The 18346-nt window shown below is 39.9% G+C and overlaps 3 protein-coding genes across 4 annotated transcripts in view; 2 read left to right on the forward strand and 1 right to left on the reverse strand.

Moving 5' to 3' along the window:
- LOC140742414 (synaptic vesicle glycoprotein 2C) overlaps positions 1–4474 on the forward strand; it is a 45219-nt gene extending 40745 nt beyond the window's left edge. Inside the window, exons 8-12 of the mRNA XM_073073349.1 lie at positions 170–296; positions 959–1091; positions 2080–2239; positions 2996–3123; positions 4348–4474. Of these exons, the coding sequence (XP_072929450.1) occupies positions 170–296; positions 959–1091; positions 2080–2239; positions 2996–3123; positions 4348–4409 (610 nt within the window). The 3' untranslated portion in view covers positions 4410–4474. The remainder of the gene's footprint in view (positions 1–169; positions 297–958; positions 1092–2079; positions 2240–2995; positions 3124–4347) is intronic.
- A 1163-nt stretch (positions 4475–5637) lies between these two features.
- LOC140742416 (uncharacterized) lies at positions 5638–14514 on the forward strand. 2 transcript variants are annotated; one of them, XM_073073351.1, is made up of 11 exons: positions 5671–5775; positions 5873–6054; positions 6651–6812; positions 7122–7284; positions 8157–8278; positions 8764–8996; positions 9311–9465; positions 10105–10237; positions 10694–10968; positions 12631–12758; positions 13246–14514. In XM_073073351.1, exons 2-11 carry the CDS (start codon positions 5892–5894, stop codon positions 13296–13298), a joined length of 1587 nt encoding a protein of 528 aa, XP_072929452.1. In that variant the 5' UTR covers positions 5671–5775; positions 5873–5891; the 3' UTR covers positions 13299–14514. The 2 variants fall into 2 exon arrangements, with proteins under 2 accessions (XP_072929451.1, XP_072929452.1); XM_073073350.1 differs by having other exon boundaries at positions 5638–6054.
- Positions 14515–17650: 3136 nt separating this feature from the next.
- LOC140757867 (uncharacterized) lies at positions 17651–18338 on the reverse strand. The gene is made up of 3 exons (XM_073093737.1): positions 18128–18338; positions 17844–18010; positions 17651–17758 (listed from the first exon to the last, which is right to left on the reverse strand). The coding sequence occupies exons 1-3, from the start codon at positions 18336–18338 to the stop codon at positions 17651–17653; spliced, it is 486 nt and encodes a 161-aa protein (XP_072949838.1).
- Between the last annotated feature and the right edge of the window lie 8 nt (positions 18339–18346).

Consider the following 18346-nt stretch of genomic DNA (forward strand, 5'->3'; position numbering starts at 1 on the left):
TAAACTTCAGAGCTCTCGGTTTTGAGGCTACTATTTGAAGCTGTAGAGGTTGTAGCTACCCTTTTAAATTATACTGGGTCTTCATGTTAAAAATGTATAAGAAGTAGATGTACAAAATTATATTTATTTGTAATCGTACGTTACCACAATTTTCTTTCGTCTTCCACAGTTACTACACGTTGATGATGTGGTTCCCGGACCTGTTCGAGAGGTTCAGTCAGTTCTCCTCCATGTACGAGGGCGTGTCGGCTGGAGTGTGCGATGTGTCTGCTAATGTCACCAAGAGTGAGCTCTTGGTAAATATTACTAAATATTAAGTAGGCCTTTTTAATTAATTAACATGTTTAGCGACATAATACCAATCACAATAGGTGTCTGTTCTGATTTTTTTTTTTTTTTTTATATTATAGGAGTAGCAGACGAGCATGCAGTCCACCTGATGGTAAGTGGCTACTGCCGCCCATGGACATCTGTAATCAACCCCAGATAGGATTAGATATACCTACCTGAGGTCAGTCACAGATGCGCTGCTACCCCTGAGGACTAAGCTGGAACGCCTCGGAAAAGTCTGTCTCCCTTACCACACCCTTCAAACCGGAACACAGCAGCGCCTAACACTGCTGTTATTAGGTAGAAATAGGTGTGGCGGTGGTGCCGCCGGAGTCGAACCACAAAGGGTTCTACCACCTTTATATGTAGCTGTTTGTTTGTTGTTGCTATCACACAAATGTTTTTCAAGTAAAGAATAAATTATATCCAAACATTGCGACAATGAGAAAAAATCATTTTTCAACATCCCACTTTTCTTTTAAAGAGAACAATCAGCAACAATAATTCTAGACGACCAAATGTCAAGAAGAAATTGTTCAAATTATGAAGTTACTTTGCGATTTCCTAGCTAAATCAATTTACTCTATTAATTCATTATAATTAATTAATTATCAATTTCTCTTTCCAGAGTAGGCCGGAGTGTCCGCAAACAATAGATGACAAGGTATACATTCATACCTTGGTGGTAGCTTTGAGTTGCGTTCCCACAGCGCTGTGGGTTGGTCTCACCATCAACATGGTTGGCAAGAAATTGATGTTAGGTAAGTTATTACTTTTACTTCTGGGAACATTATGCCATTGAAGCCGGCTGTTATCATTAGATAGCATTTAAACCTAGTAACGTATCGTAGAACATAAGGATCAACATAAACCGATGGTTGGTAGAACCAGTATGGTTCAACCAGGAAGGTACCACTGTTCCACTTAATTATAGTGTAATCCAGGTCTGATTTCGGGTGAAGGTGTGGCCCGATGTCTTCTCCATACCTCCTCTATTCCATATCACTGCGACAATTGCCTCGATGAGACGGCCCAGCACACGCTGGAGGTATGCCCTGCGTGGAATGCAGAGCGCAGCGCGCTCAGCTCTGTATTGGGAGCCGACCTCTCGCTCTCGACCGTGGTTCGTGCTATGGTTGAGAATGACAGGTCGTGGCAGGCGGTGTCCTCCTTCTGCGAAACAGTAATGCTCGCGAAGGAAGCGGTGGAGAGGGCTAGGGAGGATGATGTGTCTTCCCAGCCGCATCGTCGCAGGCGCACGGGCGCCGTAGGGTGGTTCATGGTGAAGGCCGCCCTTTCCCAGTTTTTAGGGCTCGAGGTGTCGTGTGTGCGTTCTGCACGCTTATCTCATGAGGGACGCCAGTGAGAGGGGGTTCCTCCCTCTCGGGACGTGGCTGGCGTTAACATCAGCGCCGGCCGACGTTGCCGGGCCGCGAATGTAAAGCTAACGCTTCTCGTGACCCGGCATCGAGCGTCCAGAGGAACGCCACGGAGTATTAGTCGGTAAGAGTCCGACATATCCCTTTCGCTCCCCCTGGCGTAAGGGAATCCATGAGGATTTCTCCGCGTAAAAAAAATAAAATAATCTTATAAAAACAAGATGTGCCATTCCAACTAGTCCTAAACCATATGAATCCAGTAGTTTCTTGCCATTCTTTAAGTCGTCAGACCACCTGGTCAGAGGACGTCATATACTCCTTTTGCCCTCACAAGGTCTGAATTATAAAGTCTGCTAATGTAACGTTCCAGTGATAATGCTGATCAGCTCTGGTCTGGCGGCGTTGGGGCTGAACCTGGTGCGGTCGTCGCTGGAGAACCTGCTGCTGTCGTGCGTATTCGAGGCCATCGTCAGCTGCACTGAGGCTGTACTCTTCTGTGTCATCTGCGAGATATTCCCCACCAAAGTCGCGTGAGTATCGAGCGACACTTTTACTTATTATAGCAGATGTTGACGTAGTGTACAACATGTTGTTATATTGTTGTCATTATCAAAATATTAAATTGAGGACACATTATATAAATAATCGTGAAATCGTTAGTGTACTAGATTTGATTTTTAAGTAAAAAGGAGTTCTTTAATGCTAATTAAACACATTATTTAACCTCCAAATACGTACATACACACTCACACACACACACACAAACACACACACACACACACACACACACACACACACACACACACACACACATACACGCTTGGATTTTAAAACCCAGGAGATGCCCCACTGACGGCTGACTATCTTCTTATCCCACCTAACACCACAGGGATTATAGGAGCGGCTGAAAAACAGCGCTACTCGAATCCCTGATTCTGAGACAGCAATGCTGAGCCGAATTCCTTTTGTCATATTAATATTACTGTAAAATGTACATTTATTCTTTCTGTAACTGTGTTATTATGGCAATAAACGTTTATTATTATTATTATTATATGATTTTTACCACTACCTTCCGTTTGCCGATACCTTCTCTAACAGATATTTTACAAGTATTCGGTGGAATGTCGTCAGATGTTTTAATTATAAAGCCATTATTAAATTATATTTATTTATATAGAATTTAAAGAGATTCGTGCGGTATTACTAACATAATGACAATGTGAATCGTCATATTTTTGCTGGCTACGTCTATATTACTTTAAAAAAATGTTGTTGTTCCCCAGTGCAACGGCGATGGCGGTGACGGTGACGTGTGGGCGGGTGGGCGCCATCGTCGGGAACGTCGTGTTCGGGGCGCTGGTCGACCAGCACTGCGTCGTGCCTATATACATGTTCGGCACCTTACTCATATGTAAGTAATTTTACATATTCATAAACGATGATAATATTTGTTTCATGTTCCAAAAATTTAATATTACTGACTGTACTATAAGGGTCTTCGTTCTGTCGCGCGTTTGCGCCTTCACGCGCGTCTTACATATAGACATAAATTAACTCGCAGACCTTTCGCAATCTGTATGCGTGTGTGATAGGATGCAACTGCGCTAGTGCATGTGGGACGCCAATGTGGACGTAAATAAGAATGATAGGAGGGACTCTGTAATTCGCTATAGTCTCTACACGACTAATATGCATGTATAGTCCGTGTAAAACTGCGAGTCCGCTCTGAATATAGAAACGAATCGCGTCGCCATAGCAAATTGTATGACTATGCCTTCTCGCAACAACTTCAAAGCGGACTAGTAGTTCGGCGATGACTATACATTATATGTACATCTTGTATATAAAATTCCTGTGTCACAATGTTAGTTACCGTACTCCTCCGAAACGACTTTATCGATTTTCACCAAATTTTATGTGCATATTCAGTAGGTCTGAGAATCAGCTACTATCTATTTTTCATACTCCTAAGTGATAAGGGTTGTTCACCCTTTATATTTTTTTATTTATATGGCAACACAACGTTTGCCGGGTCAGCTAGTAAAGCTATAAGACACAAGCGATATGCGTGCGTTTGGGACACGTATGTAGGACGTGCGTGTTGTGATTAACATGCGCTACAGAAAAAACCTCTTAGTTATCCATATCATAAACATAAGTCTGATTTTCGAATGAGAAGGCACATATAATTCTATACTAGGATTTAATGGATAGGATTTAAATAGGGACGTAAACAGTTAGAATGGCAACAGAGCAAATGGTAAATTATCACGGGGAAAATCTGATGGTGGTACAACCCTTTGTGGTTCGACTCTGTCGGCACCACCGCCACACCCACACCTATTTCAACCTAATAACAGCAGGGTTAGGCGCTGCTGTGTTCCGGTTTGAAGGGTGCGGTAAGGGAGACAGACTTGTCCGAGGCGTTCCAGCTTAATCCTCAGGGGTATCGGCGCATCTGTGGCCAAGCTCAGCATCTATCATCATGGCTCTATCTGGGGTTGATTACAGATGTCCATGGGTGGCAGTAGTCACTTACCATCAGGTGGACTGCATGCTCGTCTGCTACTCTTATATTATAAAAAAAATATGGTGTTAATTTATTTATATATGATACGTGTATTTTGTGTTCCAGCGAGCGGTCTGCTCTGCATAATACTCCCGAAGAGCACGCGGCCGGCGCGGCCAGAGCTATGATCTTGTATTTTTATATCTATATATTAATATTAATATAAGTAATAAACTAGCTGTGTAAGCACTGATTTGTTTGTTTTATTTATCACTTAAATTCTCCTGTCCATTACAATAAGAAAGTTAGTAAAATCTTTCCTTTTTGTAGCATGGATTTTTTATAAATTATTTTATGGAATTTACTTATTTGGAAATTTTAAATATTGTTCCAAAGTTGTTTGTAAAAATATTATAATTGCAATTGGGTTACTATATTTTGAAGTTGGAAGAACTCTTTGTACTTAGTTCGTCTATGGGGGACAATTGGGGTATTATCGACATAGTTTCTATCTAATAACAGCAGTAGGTATTCTGGTTTGTTGCGTCTAGTAAGGCCTAATATAAATACAGAAGTTCTACTTCTTGCTACGATTCTCTTCTATTGACAGTGTCAATGGCCGTGAGTGGCTGACCACTATGAACTGTATGCTCGTTTGTTTCAATTACATTAAATATTGTACATAAATGTACATAACCTCAAGTTTATATTGTGTGTACCTAAGTTCATACAAAGGTGTCATACAATGCAATCAATGAAAATTGCCAACATCTATGTCAATAATAAATATTGTGATACTACTATATTAATGAATCTTACTGTTCCACACGCACAAGCACTGAATACTTAATATTATATTAAGGGTGTATAGCCCCGCGACTTATGGGAATAAATTACTAGCAACATCGGGCACAGTTCCTGACTGCCCGATGATTAGGCGATCCCGTTAGTCAATGTATCCCCTAGGATGCATTGAGTAACGGGATTGCCAGATCTAGGGGGGCAATTGCGTAGAGCGGCAAAATATAGAGGCGAAATTTTATAGAATATAATAATTTAATTTTATATCTATGAACTGTTTCTATAAACTTAATGATTTGTAAGATTGTGAAGTGCAGCATGATTATTTCTGCCCGAAGAGGCTAAATGGTTTTGGGTAACCGTTAAGAGTAGTTTGAAGAATTATAACCTAACATGGTGTAGTACGCATGCCTCAGACCTCCGCCAATCGTGGCAAGATACTAGTACCTACCAGCACAATACACATGAGTAGCGAGTATTTAAATACTTTTGTTACATATACATACGAGCTTATTAATTTGTACAAGTATGTCAACAGACCGATCGACAATACGCTTAAGTAAATTTCGCATTTATTTACACCATTCTTTAAATACAGAACACATTCTTGAAAATGATAGTATGTACCTACATTGATAATTTCAGTATCGTTTCAGAACCGGTCCAATAATGTTATCTTTGTATTAATTAACTATTATTTTTTTGGTTTCATATCTTGTTGGCTGGAAAATCCTTGGAAGTAAATTAGAATATGTATGTCTTTAGGAAAACAAATTTTATGTTACGCTACGTGTCAACATTTAATTTAATTAAAATTTCATATAAAGTCTTGTAACTATTTTTTTTAAAGTGAACTTTGTGAATGTATTATGGGACCTGTATTAGAGGAGATTTTGGCTGAAGGCAAATACTATAAAAATGACACGGAATTTGGTGATAATAATAATGGAGATGAAGTCATCTGGGCCATCACCAGATATAAGAAAGAAGAAGACAAAATTTACACATACGATGAAGCTCTTAATTTAACAGGTAAGAAAAAACAATTTCTTTAAGATTCATCAGAAATTGAATTGAAAGATCAGCTTCAATGAGCTTTCACTACGAGCTATAATACTGAATCTGACTTTGTGGCTATGAAACTAGAAATATGCCAACTCTCTCAAATAAATATAGATTATTTGCGGTTCGGTTTCATAACTTGTTCAATTTAGATAGTAAGAACTAACTAAAATAAGTGTTAATAAAGTAATAAGCAAGCTTAGTACAACAATTTTTCAAATCTGCTTGCGAAGTTTTATTGTCAAGTTTGTGAGTTGAAAGTCATATTATAAGGTACTAGTTATCAAATCTTGCAACTGAATTTAAGCCACGCATCCTAAACTAATTGAGAAGGAACTTTTCATATATGTATTATGTTTCTTTTGGATGACAATACTCGATTAGCTTCCATGCGTCATTCCTAATTCAACATGGTGAAACCCCCATGATACGAGTATCAAATGAAAAGGTTTTCTGAGAAGAAAAGAAAAACAGATCACGTTATCTACTATTAATATGTAGTACTCATGTATTTTGTACCACTGTAAATATTATGTACTACTAAAAGTTTCATCAAATATTTCTAGGTAATGGCTGGTACAACATCAGCTTACTTTTCATCCTCGCCTTCTCGATAAACGCGATGTCTCTGGACATGTTCGGCTTCGCCATCGTGGTCAGCGCATGTGCTTGTGACCTGAAGCTTGACCACGATCAGACCAGCTTGCTCCTCTCCACGCCTTTATTAGGTAAGCTTAGTTTTGAAGTCCGTTAAAAGTTATTACATTATCATCATTTTAATAGTCGGTGTTCAAAAACTGCCATTTAAAAACTTATATTTGCATTTACTATTTAAACAATAAGTTCTTCTAAAAATAACTTCTAAAGGTGATAACTGTGTTTATTGTATTGAAATTAATTAGGTAGTTTAAGGAAGCCTAAACAATTAATAATTGTAATTGTAAAAATCGTAGTTGTACTAATAAGCAATAAAAAATCTTTTTTCATTTTTTCTACTATGATATCTTTACGTATTTTTTATATTTCATTCATTTCAGGATCAATCATAATGGCGTACCCTTGGGGGTATATCTCAGATACGCAGGGCCGAATGAAGAGCTTATCAATTTCTCTTTGGGGCAGTTTCATCCTAGCTTCTCTGTCAGCTTTGTCACCTAACTGGATTGTTTTGGCGGTCCTGAAATGTTTGAGTTCCAGTCTGTAAGTAACCATCAACCATCATGGTAAAGTTTCAGAAAATAGGTAATATAATTCTTATATCTAAAAGAGTAACTGAAAGTTGAATGTCTGCAAAATTAAATATAATAAGATAAATATTATAAAAACAAAATCGGATACACTTGATTCTATTTTCATCTTCATAGACAGTAACTTATGTAATCCACCTAGGGTAGGAGTTTTTCTATTTGGGGTTTGGAGGCAAAAGGCCAACGGTAACAGTGACCACTTTAGGGTCAACCACTTAGGTGATACACAAATAACAACACCTTTATGTAACACTTACATCAGTAAACTTTCTGATGATTCAAATTGTTTTACAAAACTAAAATAACAAACGAACTGATGGTAAGTAATCACTGGCGCCCATGGACATCTGTGAACCGAAGTTCTACCTAAATCTCATAATAGATGCGTCCCTGAGGGCTGAAAAGGTCTCCTCATATGAAAATAACCGGCCATAATGATAATGAGGTTATTACGGACTGTATGGTTGTATGTACTCAAATTTAATATAAATATAATTCAAGACCATTTTGACAACAAGGCAATCTGTATCAACAAAGATTTTAAAGCATCTGCCTGTGTAACGTAAATGTAGTGAAGAAATTAAACTTATTAGCTACATCAGAATACACTTTATAAGTATTCAAATAACAATAAGTAGTGACTGTTTGTTAGATCTTAGTAGGTATCTAATAGCACTTGATGCGGCGAAATTTACTGGCCCGAAAATAGGGCATAATATTTTGCGTATGTCCTTTGTACAGAAACTCTAGACATTTTCTAGAAAAAATCAGCAGAGGAAAAAAATGTATAGGTTTTTATTTTTTATTTCTATAATATCATTCCAGATCAAGTGGTGCCCAGTCCATGGCGTTCACGTTGCTCGGCGAGTCCTGTTGCGACAGAACAAAGGGAGCGTACATGATTGTCCTGACGAGCTCCCTCATGCTGGGGTTTGCTGCTTACACGTGTTCGTTGCCACTCTTACCCAATCATTAGTTTCAATATTATTTATTGGCTATTTCGGTATGTTTTGGCACTTCACAAGGCTCTGCAAAAGACTTCCACTAAGCATCAATAACCAGGAGTTATCTCCTTCTTACGTTATGTCCTTCTTTGATGAAATTTGAGATGTATTAAAATATAGATTTAAATTTGTTTATAGCTAGTAACAAGATTCATTGTATCCGATAGTTTAGGAAAGCTGTGGCTTACAATTTTGTACTATCAAATCTATGAAACATAGCAGAGTCTATTATTTTTCACACCAATAATGTTGCGAAGTAACAGTAACTTTTAAAATCAATTTAGATTTGAAATATGAACAAATGACTGTAAGCGTTATTGATACAGGTATTATTTATACAGCTGTTCAGTTTATAAGCAGAAAGTATTCGTAATAACTAGACTATTTCGCAATTATAACAATATTAAAAATAAATGTAAAATTTTCAGCACATGGATATTTGGTGTTAAATATGGACTTTGCTTATGACCTAGGGTTTATAATATTTAAACCCTGGCGTATGTTGATCCTGACCTTGGCAATGACCCTAGGGTTAAGTGGCATAATCCTCACCTTCTACTACGAAAGTCCCAAGTTTCTGGTAAATGCTGGGAAGACTGAAGAGGCCTTGGACGTATTGAGGAAAATGAAGAAAAGAAATCGTGACGATGGATTCTATCCGGTTGGTATTTAACAAAAAACCTTAAATATATCTCGAGAAATTGACTAATCCAAGTTATTTTTAAGTGAAATAATATTTTGTAAATTTGATTTAAAAAGATGTTTTTAAAAAAAACATTAGGTACTAAAAATATATAAAGAGCTTAACTCCTAGAAGTAGATGTTTAAGTACATATTTGATAAGTTGTTCTACGAAAACTATGAAACAACTGTTAATATGTAAATGATATCTCTGTCCATACAATTTCTGAGCAATAAACTGTGATAACAAATGGCCACTTGATGAACAATAAAATTATACCCTTCTTAATGCAGGTAAAGAAAATAATACTGACAGAGAATAACACACGTAGTGGAAAGAACACGTCATTACTTACGTCACTGTGGGACCAGACCGTGCCACTGATTAAGCCACCACTGCTCCAGCGCACAATAATACTCTTCTACATCACAGCTGCCATCTATAGTGTGTAAGTGCTGTCGAGATTTTTTAAGCTTTTATATATAAGGTAGGAGTAGCAGATAGGCATTCTGTCCACCTGATGGTAAGTGGCTACTGCCGCCCATGGACATAGATAATCAGCCCCAGATAGAATTAGATATTCCTACCTGGGGTCGGCCACAGATGCGCCGTTACTCTGGATTAAGCTGGAATGCTTCGGAAAAGTATGTCTCCCTTACCACACTCTTCAAATCAGACCACAACAGAGCTTAACACTGCTGTTATAAGGCAGAAATAGGTGTGACGGTGGTGCCGCCGGAGTCGAACCACAAAGAGTTCTACCACCTTCCGATTAAGCTTTAGGCTCTTGCTGTGGTAGAACTCTCAGTGGTTTGATTCCGGCGGCACCACCATCACACCTATTGCCTAATAACAGCAGTGTTAAACGCTGCTGTGTTGTGGTTTGAAGAGTGTAAGTAATTCGACTCCAGCTTAGTCATCAGGGGAAGCGGCGATTTTGTGGTCCGGTGGACTGCATGCTCGTCTGCTACTCCAATATTATAAAAATAAAATCTAGCTACTTGCACAATTTGATAAAATTCAATGTATTCTAGTATGTAAAACTATTTAGGTACCTTTAATGTATGAATACGTAACGTCTTTTTAGGAACAACGGCTTCTTTCTTTGGATCCCAATAATAATTGAGTCCTTCTTCGAAGAAACTTCTGAACAAGCTGCCAATGTTACGGAAGGTTTCTGTGATTTAATTAATTCGCGACGTCCAGATGTCATAAGTGATGTAAGTAAATTTTAATTGTACATCAAAATGACCCTAAGTCCTTAAGTGTATAAGCACAGATCCTGAACGACATCTTTTGGTGAGGGACCAGAGAAATAAAAAATAATTACGAACTATATCAACTTTAAGCGCCTCAACTTGAATATTATTTTCGCTTGCATATTTGTAGACGTTAACAACAATTAAATGATGTTTTTTGTCAAGTATTGATGAATTTTTTAAGCTCTTATTGTAATAAACTTAAATTTCCTTTTTATCTCTATCGTATATTCTTTATTAATCACCATATTAATCTCATCAATCAATCTAGACTCGTTTTGAATATACAATCTAACCATGTTTGTCTACTAAAGATCAATATTGTACAATATGTTGTGTCCCTAAATTGTCAAACATAGAACCGTAGTGGGAAGAAAAAGGGATTCCATTTTTTTATTTAATTTAACACTATTACAGAAATGCGTTTCCACGGTGAGTTACGAGACGCTGTTGACGAGCTTCGGGCAAGGGTTCCTCTTCGTGGTGGTCAACCTCGGCGTATCGATGTTAGCGCACAGGAAGAAGGCCTTGCTCATCTTCATCTTCGTGTTCTGCACTACTTGCTGCTACGCGATGCTGTTCGTCACCAACAAGATTCTTACCATCGTGTTCTTCTGCGGCTTCCTGCTCAACTGCCTCGGGATGGGCATCGTCTTCTCTTACTTTGTTGAACTGTACCCTACTTCTTATCGGTAAGTTAATGTGATTAGGATCTGCTTTATTGACTATGCAAAGGCGTTTGATTGCGTTAGCTGGGAGAAAATGTTTTTGGTGATGAAGGAGATGGGAGTCCCACAACACATAACCTTTATGATTCAAAACCTGTACCTTGATGGATACTCTAGAGTGAAGATTGACAGAATGGAATCTAAGCCTTTCAAAGCCGAACGAGGGGTAAGACAAGGCTGCATACTTTCACCCCAGCTGTTCAACTTAATTGGTGAACACATAATGAGAAGGGTCACCGAAGGCTGCAAAGGTGGGATTCACGTGGGTGATCATCTTGTCAACAACCTGTGATTTGCTGACGATACAACAATAATTGGTGCTAGCGAACATGAGCTGTCGCAACTTCTGCAAAGGGTGGAGAGCATCAGCTCAGAGTACGGGCTCCTAATAAACAGGAAAAAGACGAAGCTTATGTTCGTGGACAGAATGAACTCCTTGAGCAGGACAAATGAGCTAAAAGACCTAGACGCGGTGGACCAACTCATATACCTTGGCGCCCTGATTACCAACGACGGTGACTGCGAAAAAGAGGTGGTGCGCAGAGCACAGCTGGCAAAATCTGCGATGAAGCGATTGGAAAAGATATGGAGGAACAGAGGCATTAGCAGAACCACAAAAGTTAAACTTGTAAAGACCCTTATCTTTTCCATATTCCTATATGCTTCAGAGACGTGGACACTGAAAGCAAGAATAAGAGCAAGAATTGATGCCCTTGAAATGTGGTGCTGGCGCAAACTGTTGGCTATTTCTTGGACAGCGCGCCGAACCAATGCGTCAATTCTCTCAGAACTGCATATTCGAACCAGGCTCTCCACGGTTTGCTTGCAACGGGTCCTCAAATACTTCGGTCACGTGGCACGACGAGACCCAGACAACTTAGAAAAGTTGATAGTCATTGGTCAGGTGGCTGGAAAGCGTTGCAGAGGGAGATCGCCAACCCGATGGACAGATGTTGTCAAGAAAACTAGCAACACCACAATCTACAATTCCATACACATTGCACAGAATCGCAATACTTGGAAGAGTATCGTAGACAAGGCTGTTCTTGATGGTCACGACCCTCAGTCATGAGGATTCGACTAAGAAGAAGAATAATGTGATTAGAGTTTTACTTCTTATTTCGTAAAATCTATTAGCTTCGTTTTTTTACTATTTATAAATTTAATTTCAAATTTCCTTACTTATATCTGATTCAAGCAAAAGGCGATTTATCATTTAGGTAATTCCAAAATTATAAAGTACCTATAACCTAACCTATTATGGACTTTGTATATATTATTCTTACTTCTATATGTTGTGTTATAATAGTTGTGTAGTATTTATTGGTTTGTATATGTTTGTTTTGTAGTGTTGTCAAAAATTTCAATAAATTACTATGCATATGCTGCAAAGACGTAAAGTACACTCCTATTTCTTTTTTCTCTATAAAAAATGTCGTATGCAGTGTAATATTTCTACTATATCTAAGTATATGCACATATGCATTTATGATATTTCTGGATATCTATAGACAAGTAGCTTTAGATGAATCAAGATTTTAATTTCAGTCTTATCTATGAAACTCTCATACTCGTTATCATATGTTATCACAGACTTATCCTATGCATCCTGCATATCTGTTCCAGTGGTATGATATCCTGCCTGGGCATGATGGTGGCTCGTGCCAGCGGGCTGGGCGGCTGCAACCTGATCGGCGCCTACATCTTCACGGACTGTTCTGCCTCTTTGTATGCTTGGGGCGCCTACACATTCAGTTAGTACACATTTGTTTTATCTATTTAGACTTCGTTTTTGATTGTCAAAAAATACCAAATTTCTTAGTCGACAAAGCGACTTAAACTCATCTTATTGTAAACCATATTGGTGGTATTTTATAAAAAAATATTTAATGTACAAATTCAATTTGTCCAAGTGTTCGTAGACGTTGAAACTTGAAATTGATACCACAATCTGCTTAACCTGCTATTTTTTAAACAATGTTTGGTCATTTCTTTTGATGGACATCTGTAATAGCAAATAAGATACTCCGCATGAAATCAATCTCAAATGGAATGATAAGGATTGAATTACAATCATTCTACCATACCATGTGAGAAAGGCGATATTCTAATGTTTTATTTCAGACTACAGGTGCTACCCTGCTGCTATTAGGCAGAAATATGGGTGACAGTCGCTATCACAAATCAATGAAGTATTTTCTAAAAAGTAGTACAAAACATTTGCTATTAACTTTGTTGCAGGCGGTGCGTTGGTGTCATTGCTTCTACCGCCGGATTTGCCGCAGAAATCATAAAAATGTTTTATTATGATGTATAAATTTTATGTGAGGACTTGTATAGTGCATTTAGTACCGTGAGAACTTTTATAACATTGTATAAGTAGTTTGAGGGTTTTTTTTAATTTGTTAATACAGGAAATCATTCATTTAGTAAACAAATAGAGTCCTAATATAGTTTTAAATGTACATGTTGATAGTATTGTGAATTCGCCCCTAATATAAAAAGACACGAAGATTCTGTAATATACAGGGTGAATTTTTCAAGTAAGCCTTCAGGGCCAAATCCGAAACTATAAGGATTAGCGATCAATGCTGAAAGGAGTTACGAGGCCGATTTTGATAGATACTAAAACTGCATAATTCGTTTTTTTTTTAAATATATTTTTCAAATCGAAGGAGTCCCCCCCTCACCCTCTGCCCCTATACAGGGTGAATTTTTTCAAATAGGCCTTCAGGGCTAAATCCGAAACTGTAAGGATTAGCGAAAAATGCTGAATAAAGGAGTTATGAGTCCGATTTGGACAAAAACTAAAACTGCATCATTCGTCTTTTAAAATATCTTTTTCTTTAGCCTGGAAAAGAACGAGTTCATTATGAAAGAAAATACAACCTCTATATTATTCCCGATTCCCGGCTAGGGAAAAATATATTTAAAAAAAGTAATGATGCAGTTTTAGTTTTTATCAAAATCGGCCTCGTAACTCCTTTATCCAGCATTTTACGCTAATCCTTATAGTTTGGGATTTGGCCCTGAAGGCCCGTTTGAAAAATTCACCCTGTATACTCCCATACGCTTTTTATACTTATACATGATATGAAAAGTGCACTAACCTACCCACACCCAGAATAAAAACTTATATTGATCCTTTCGAAGTCTATTTGGCAATATCGAACCCAAGACCCACTGTATGTCACGGTGACCGCCACGCCACACGGGTCGCTAACCTCTTGGCGGATATGTACTCGTACATACATACATGCAGGTAAATAACATATTTTACCTCTTTAAATCTTAAGATAGTAAGCAATTTGAAGTTTTGTGTTTTGATTCTAAAATAAATATTAAATACTTAGTTATGTACCAACGTGATCTTAGGATCATTCCAAAAATATTTTATCTTAAAGTAGTACCTAGTATTAACTATTGTAATAGGTACCTACCCGTTACTGATAAGAATTTTAATAAACTGTATAGTACAATACAATATAATAAGTTTTTTCTTACCAAATAAAAAATAGTATACACGATTAAACAATAAATCTGAAAAATATAAAATATATAATGTCTTTAATTTTTCACGTATTAATTACCGCACTTAGGGAGGGCATTACGATGAGAGAAGGGATATGATATTAATAGAGATATTTTTAAGAAAAAGCAAGCGAATCTCTCTGGAGCTGTCACTACGTATAAGTTTAAGTATAGATTCACCATCATCATCAACATCATCGACCCTTTTTTGTCCCACTTCCACGTACGGGTCTCCTCAAAAATTGGAAAGGATTAGGCCGCTAGCGGCGCATCTGTGACCGACCTCAGGTAGGAATATCTAATCATATCTGGGGTTGATTACAGATGTACATGGGCGGCAGTAGACACTTACCATTAAGTGGCCTGCATGCTCGTCTGCTACTCCTAAGACTAAAATTATCGCGGAATTGAGACATTTTATTATGTAACGGGTACTCACGATATGCGTTTTTAAATTTCTTTATTGCCAATAATAAATATCGGCAATAAAGAAACTTATTTTCAAGCAACTTATATATAAGCATCTCCTAAATTAAAAAAATCTACATTTGCTAAATGCTTGCTTGCTTTCATAATAAAAATATAAGTCTTATGTACTCTTAGTCGCATATTATAATGAAGTTGTAACACATATATAGGTCACACGATAAAGTCAATCGGTCGATAACATAGGTGGGAGTAACCTTGTTAGAGGTTTGAACATAAAAAATAATAAAAGATTAGGTCCTATTTATGTAAATTTAATTGTTAAGAAATATACTTAAATCGGCGTGCTGGAATAATATTACTCTGCCCTTTAATTGATGTACATCCATCCATCCATCCATCCATCAGCCTTTACTGGTCCACTGCTGGACATAGGCCTCCCCTAGTCTGCGCCACTCCGACCGGTCTTGGGCCGTCTGCATCCAGCGGTTACCCGCCGTCCGCTTCAGGTCGTCAGTCCACCTGGTCGGGGGGCGTCCTGTACTCCTTTTGCCGAGACGTGGTCTCCATTCGAGGACCTTCCGACCCCACCGGTTATCGGTCCTACGAACTATGTGGCCAGCCCATTGCCACTTCAGCTTGCTTATTTTGAGAGCTATGTCGGTAACTTTCGTTCGCCTACGGATTTCCTCGTTGCGAATTCTGTCGCGTAGGGAAATACCGAGCATAGCTCTCTCCATAGCTCGCTGAGCGACTTTGAGTCTTCGTATAAGGCTCACAGTGAAAGACCACGTCTCGGCACCGTACGTCATCACTGGCAACACACACTGCTCGAACATCTTCGACTTCAGGCTCTGAGGTATCTTGGATGAGAAGATGTCACGCAATTTCCCGAACGCTGCCCAACCGAGTCGGATTCTACGAGTGACCTCTTTCTCGAAGTTGGACTTACCCATCTGGATTATCTGTCCCAGGTAAACGTATTCGTCAACAACTTCGAGTGTGACGCCATCTACAACGACCGGTATGGGTGTGACATGGACGTTAGACATGATCTTCGTCTTGTCCATGTTCATCTTAAGACCTACCCGTTGAGAGGCGCCACAGAGGTCATTGAGCATGATATTGAGGTCCTCCAGCGACTCCGCCATGATGACGATATCGTCTGCGAATCGAAGGTGAGTGATATATTCGCCATCGATGTTGATGCCGAATCCTTTCCACTCCATCAGTTTGAACACGTCCTCCAGTGCAGCGGTAAACAGTTTTGGAGACAATACGTCACCCTGTCTCACACCTCGCTGCACTTGGATGGGGTTCGTACTTCTGTCGTGTAATCGGATCGTCATTGAGGCTGCCTTATACATACACTTCAACACTTCGATGTATCGATAGTCGATCTGGCACCTCTGGAGTGACTCCAATACCGCCCACGTCTCGATAGAATCGAAGGCTTTCTCATAGTCCACATAAGCCACGCACAACGGCAGGTTGTACTCCTCGGACTTCTGTACCACCTGCCGCAGCGTGTGTATGTGGTCCATGGTGCTAAAGCCTTTTCGAAAGCCGGCTTGTTCGGGAGGCTGGAAGTCGTCGAGCCTGCGAGCTATTCGATTGTAGATGACCCTCGAGAACACTTTGTAGACATGGCTCAAAAGCGCAATGGGCCTGTAGTTCTTCAACAAAGACGTATCGCCTTTTTTGAAGAACAGTACCACCACGCTTTTGCTCCACGCCTCCGGTGCTATACCCTGGCTAATGACGGAATCGAATAGCTGTTGGAGTGCTATTAGAATCGGTTTGCCACCTGCTTTTAGCAGTTCCGTTGTTATTCCGTCTTCGCCAGGTGCTCGGTTGTTTTTGAGCTGTTTGAGGGCCATTCTTATCTCGTAAAGGCTGACGTCCGGGATATCTTCGGTATAGTGCCGGGTTAGCGTGGCTCGCTTGTCAAAGACAGGTCGTAGAGGCGCACGCGAAGTGGTATATAACTGTCCGTAGAACTTCTCAATTTCTCCCAGAACTTCAGGCCTCGTGGCAACTGTGGTGCCGGCATCCGTCCTCAGCTGCGTCAGCAAGCTTTGCCCAACACGCAGATCCCTTGCGAAGACTTTGGAGCCTTTATTCCGCTCAATGCACTCTTTAATGCGAATAGCATTAGAGAGGCGCAAGTCGTGTCGCATTCTATTAAAGATCTGTGCGTTGAGCCGCCTGTACTTAGACAGTGAAGCCGGAGACTGCACACACATTGCCCGCCGCTCTGCCATAAGTCCGAGTGTATGGGCTGAGAGCCTTTGAGTTGTTCTTTTGGAGGCGGTCTGGTAGTACTTCGACCCCACCTCACGGACAGTTTCTACCAACTTGGTGTTGATATCGTCAACATCTACGCAATGTTCTAGGCATCGCAGACGATTATCGAGCTCGAGTCGAAAGTCTTCAGAGCCCTGGACCTGGCAAGGTGTTGGACGAAGTATCGACTTCATAAGGCGGGACCGTTCCAGCTTGACTTGGATATTTAACGTGCCTCTAACCATCCGGTGATCGCTTCCGGTTTTAAGCCTATTGATCACAGAGACATCGTTAAATATATGCCGTTTGTCCGCCAGTATGAAGTCAATCTCGTTTTTGGTAGTACCATCGGGACTCATCCAGGTCCACTTCCTCTGGGGCTTCTTCCTGAAAAAGGAGTTCATCATATAGAGTCCTTCCTTTTCCAAAAAGTTAGCCAGCAAGTGGCCTCGATGGTTCCGATGACCAAATCCAAAAGGCCCCACCTTCGACTCATCGCCATATTGGACACCTAGTTTTGCATTGAAGTCCCCCATCACAGCCGTGAAGTACGATTTTGAGGTATGTATGGCTTTTGATATGTCCTCATACATAACCTCAACCTCGTCGTCGGAGTGTGTCGATGTCGGCGCATATACCTGTATGACCTTCAGCGAGTATCTTTTAGATACTCTGAGTATAAGGTATGCTACCCTTGGCGACACACTCTTGATCTCCACTATGTTGTTGACGAAGGACTTGTTGACGATAAACCCGACACCACCTTGGGACAGATGTTCGCCCTCCCGGTGATAGAGCAAGTTACCGGATTTTAGGATCGTCGAGTCCTCCCCCTGTCTTCGGACTTCCGACAACCCTATAATACTCCAGTTTAACTTGCCTATCTCTTCTTCCAGCTCATATATCTTCTCATCGTTCCTCAGAGTCCTGGTGTTATATGTTGCCAGGTGCAGCAGTCGTCGTTTATGGTAGCCCGATCTCTGCCGGAGATTCTTAGCACCCCCTGCCCCGCCGTAACCGTGACCGCTACCGTAGCCAGGAATAGCGGGGCTGCCGGGGACTGGGGGCCGGGGTTTTGTTGCAGCTGCCATTAGGGGGT

This window comes from Epargyreus clarus, unplaced genomic scaffold (genome assembly GCF_041222505.1).
Source record: "Epargyreus clarus isolate Ecla_fem2 unplaced genomic scaffold, WU_Ecla_fem_2.2 ptg000005l, whole genome shotgun sequence".
NCBI lineage: Eukaryota > Metazoa > Arthropoda > Insecta > Lepidoptera > Hesperiidae > Epargyreus > Epargyreus clarus.

Coding starts and splice junctions, on each gene's coding strand:
- LOC140757867 (XM_073093737.1), bottom strand. CDS start 18,338: ATGGCAGCTGCAACAAAACCCCGGCCCCCAGTCCCCGGCAGCCCCGCT. Junction 18,011..18,127: donor TGAGCTGGAAGAAGAGATAG/GCAAGTTAAACT, acceptor ATCTGTCCCAAG/GTGGTGTCGGGTTTATCGTC. Junction 17,759..17,843: donor ACTCCGACGACGAGGTTGAG/GTTATGTATGAG, acceptor ATGCAAAACTAG/GTGTCCAATATGGCGATGAG.
- LOC140742416 (XM_073073350.1), top strand. CDS start 5,892: ATGGGACCTGTATTAGAGGAGATTTTGGCTGAAGGCAAATACTATAAA. Junction 7,285..8,156: donor AAATGTTTGAGTTCCAGTCT/GTAAGTAACCAT, acceptor ATATCATTCCAG/ATCAAGTGGTGCCCAGTCCA. Junction 10,238..10,693: donor GTCCAGATGTCATAAGTGAT/GTAAGTAAATTT, acceptor ACACTATTACAG/AAATGCGTTTCCACGGTGAG.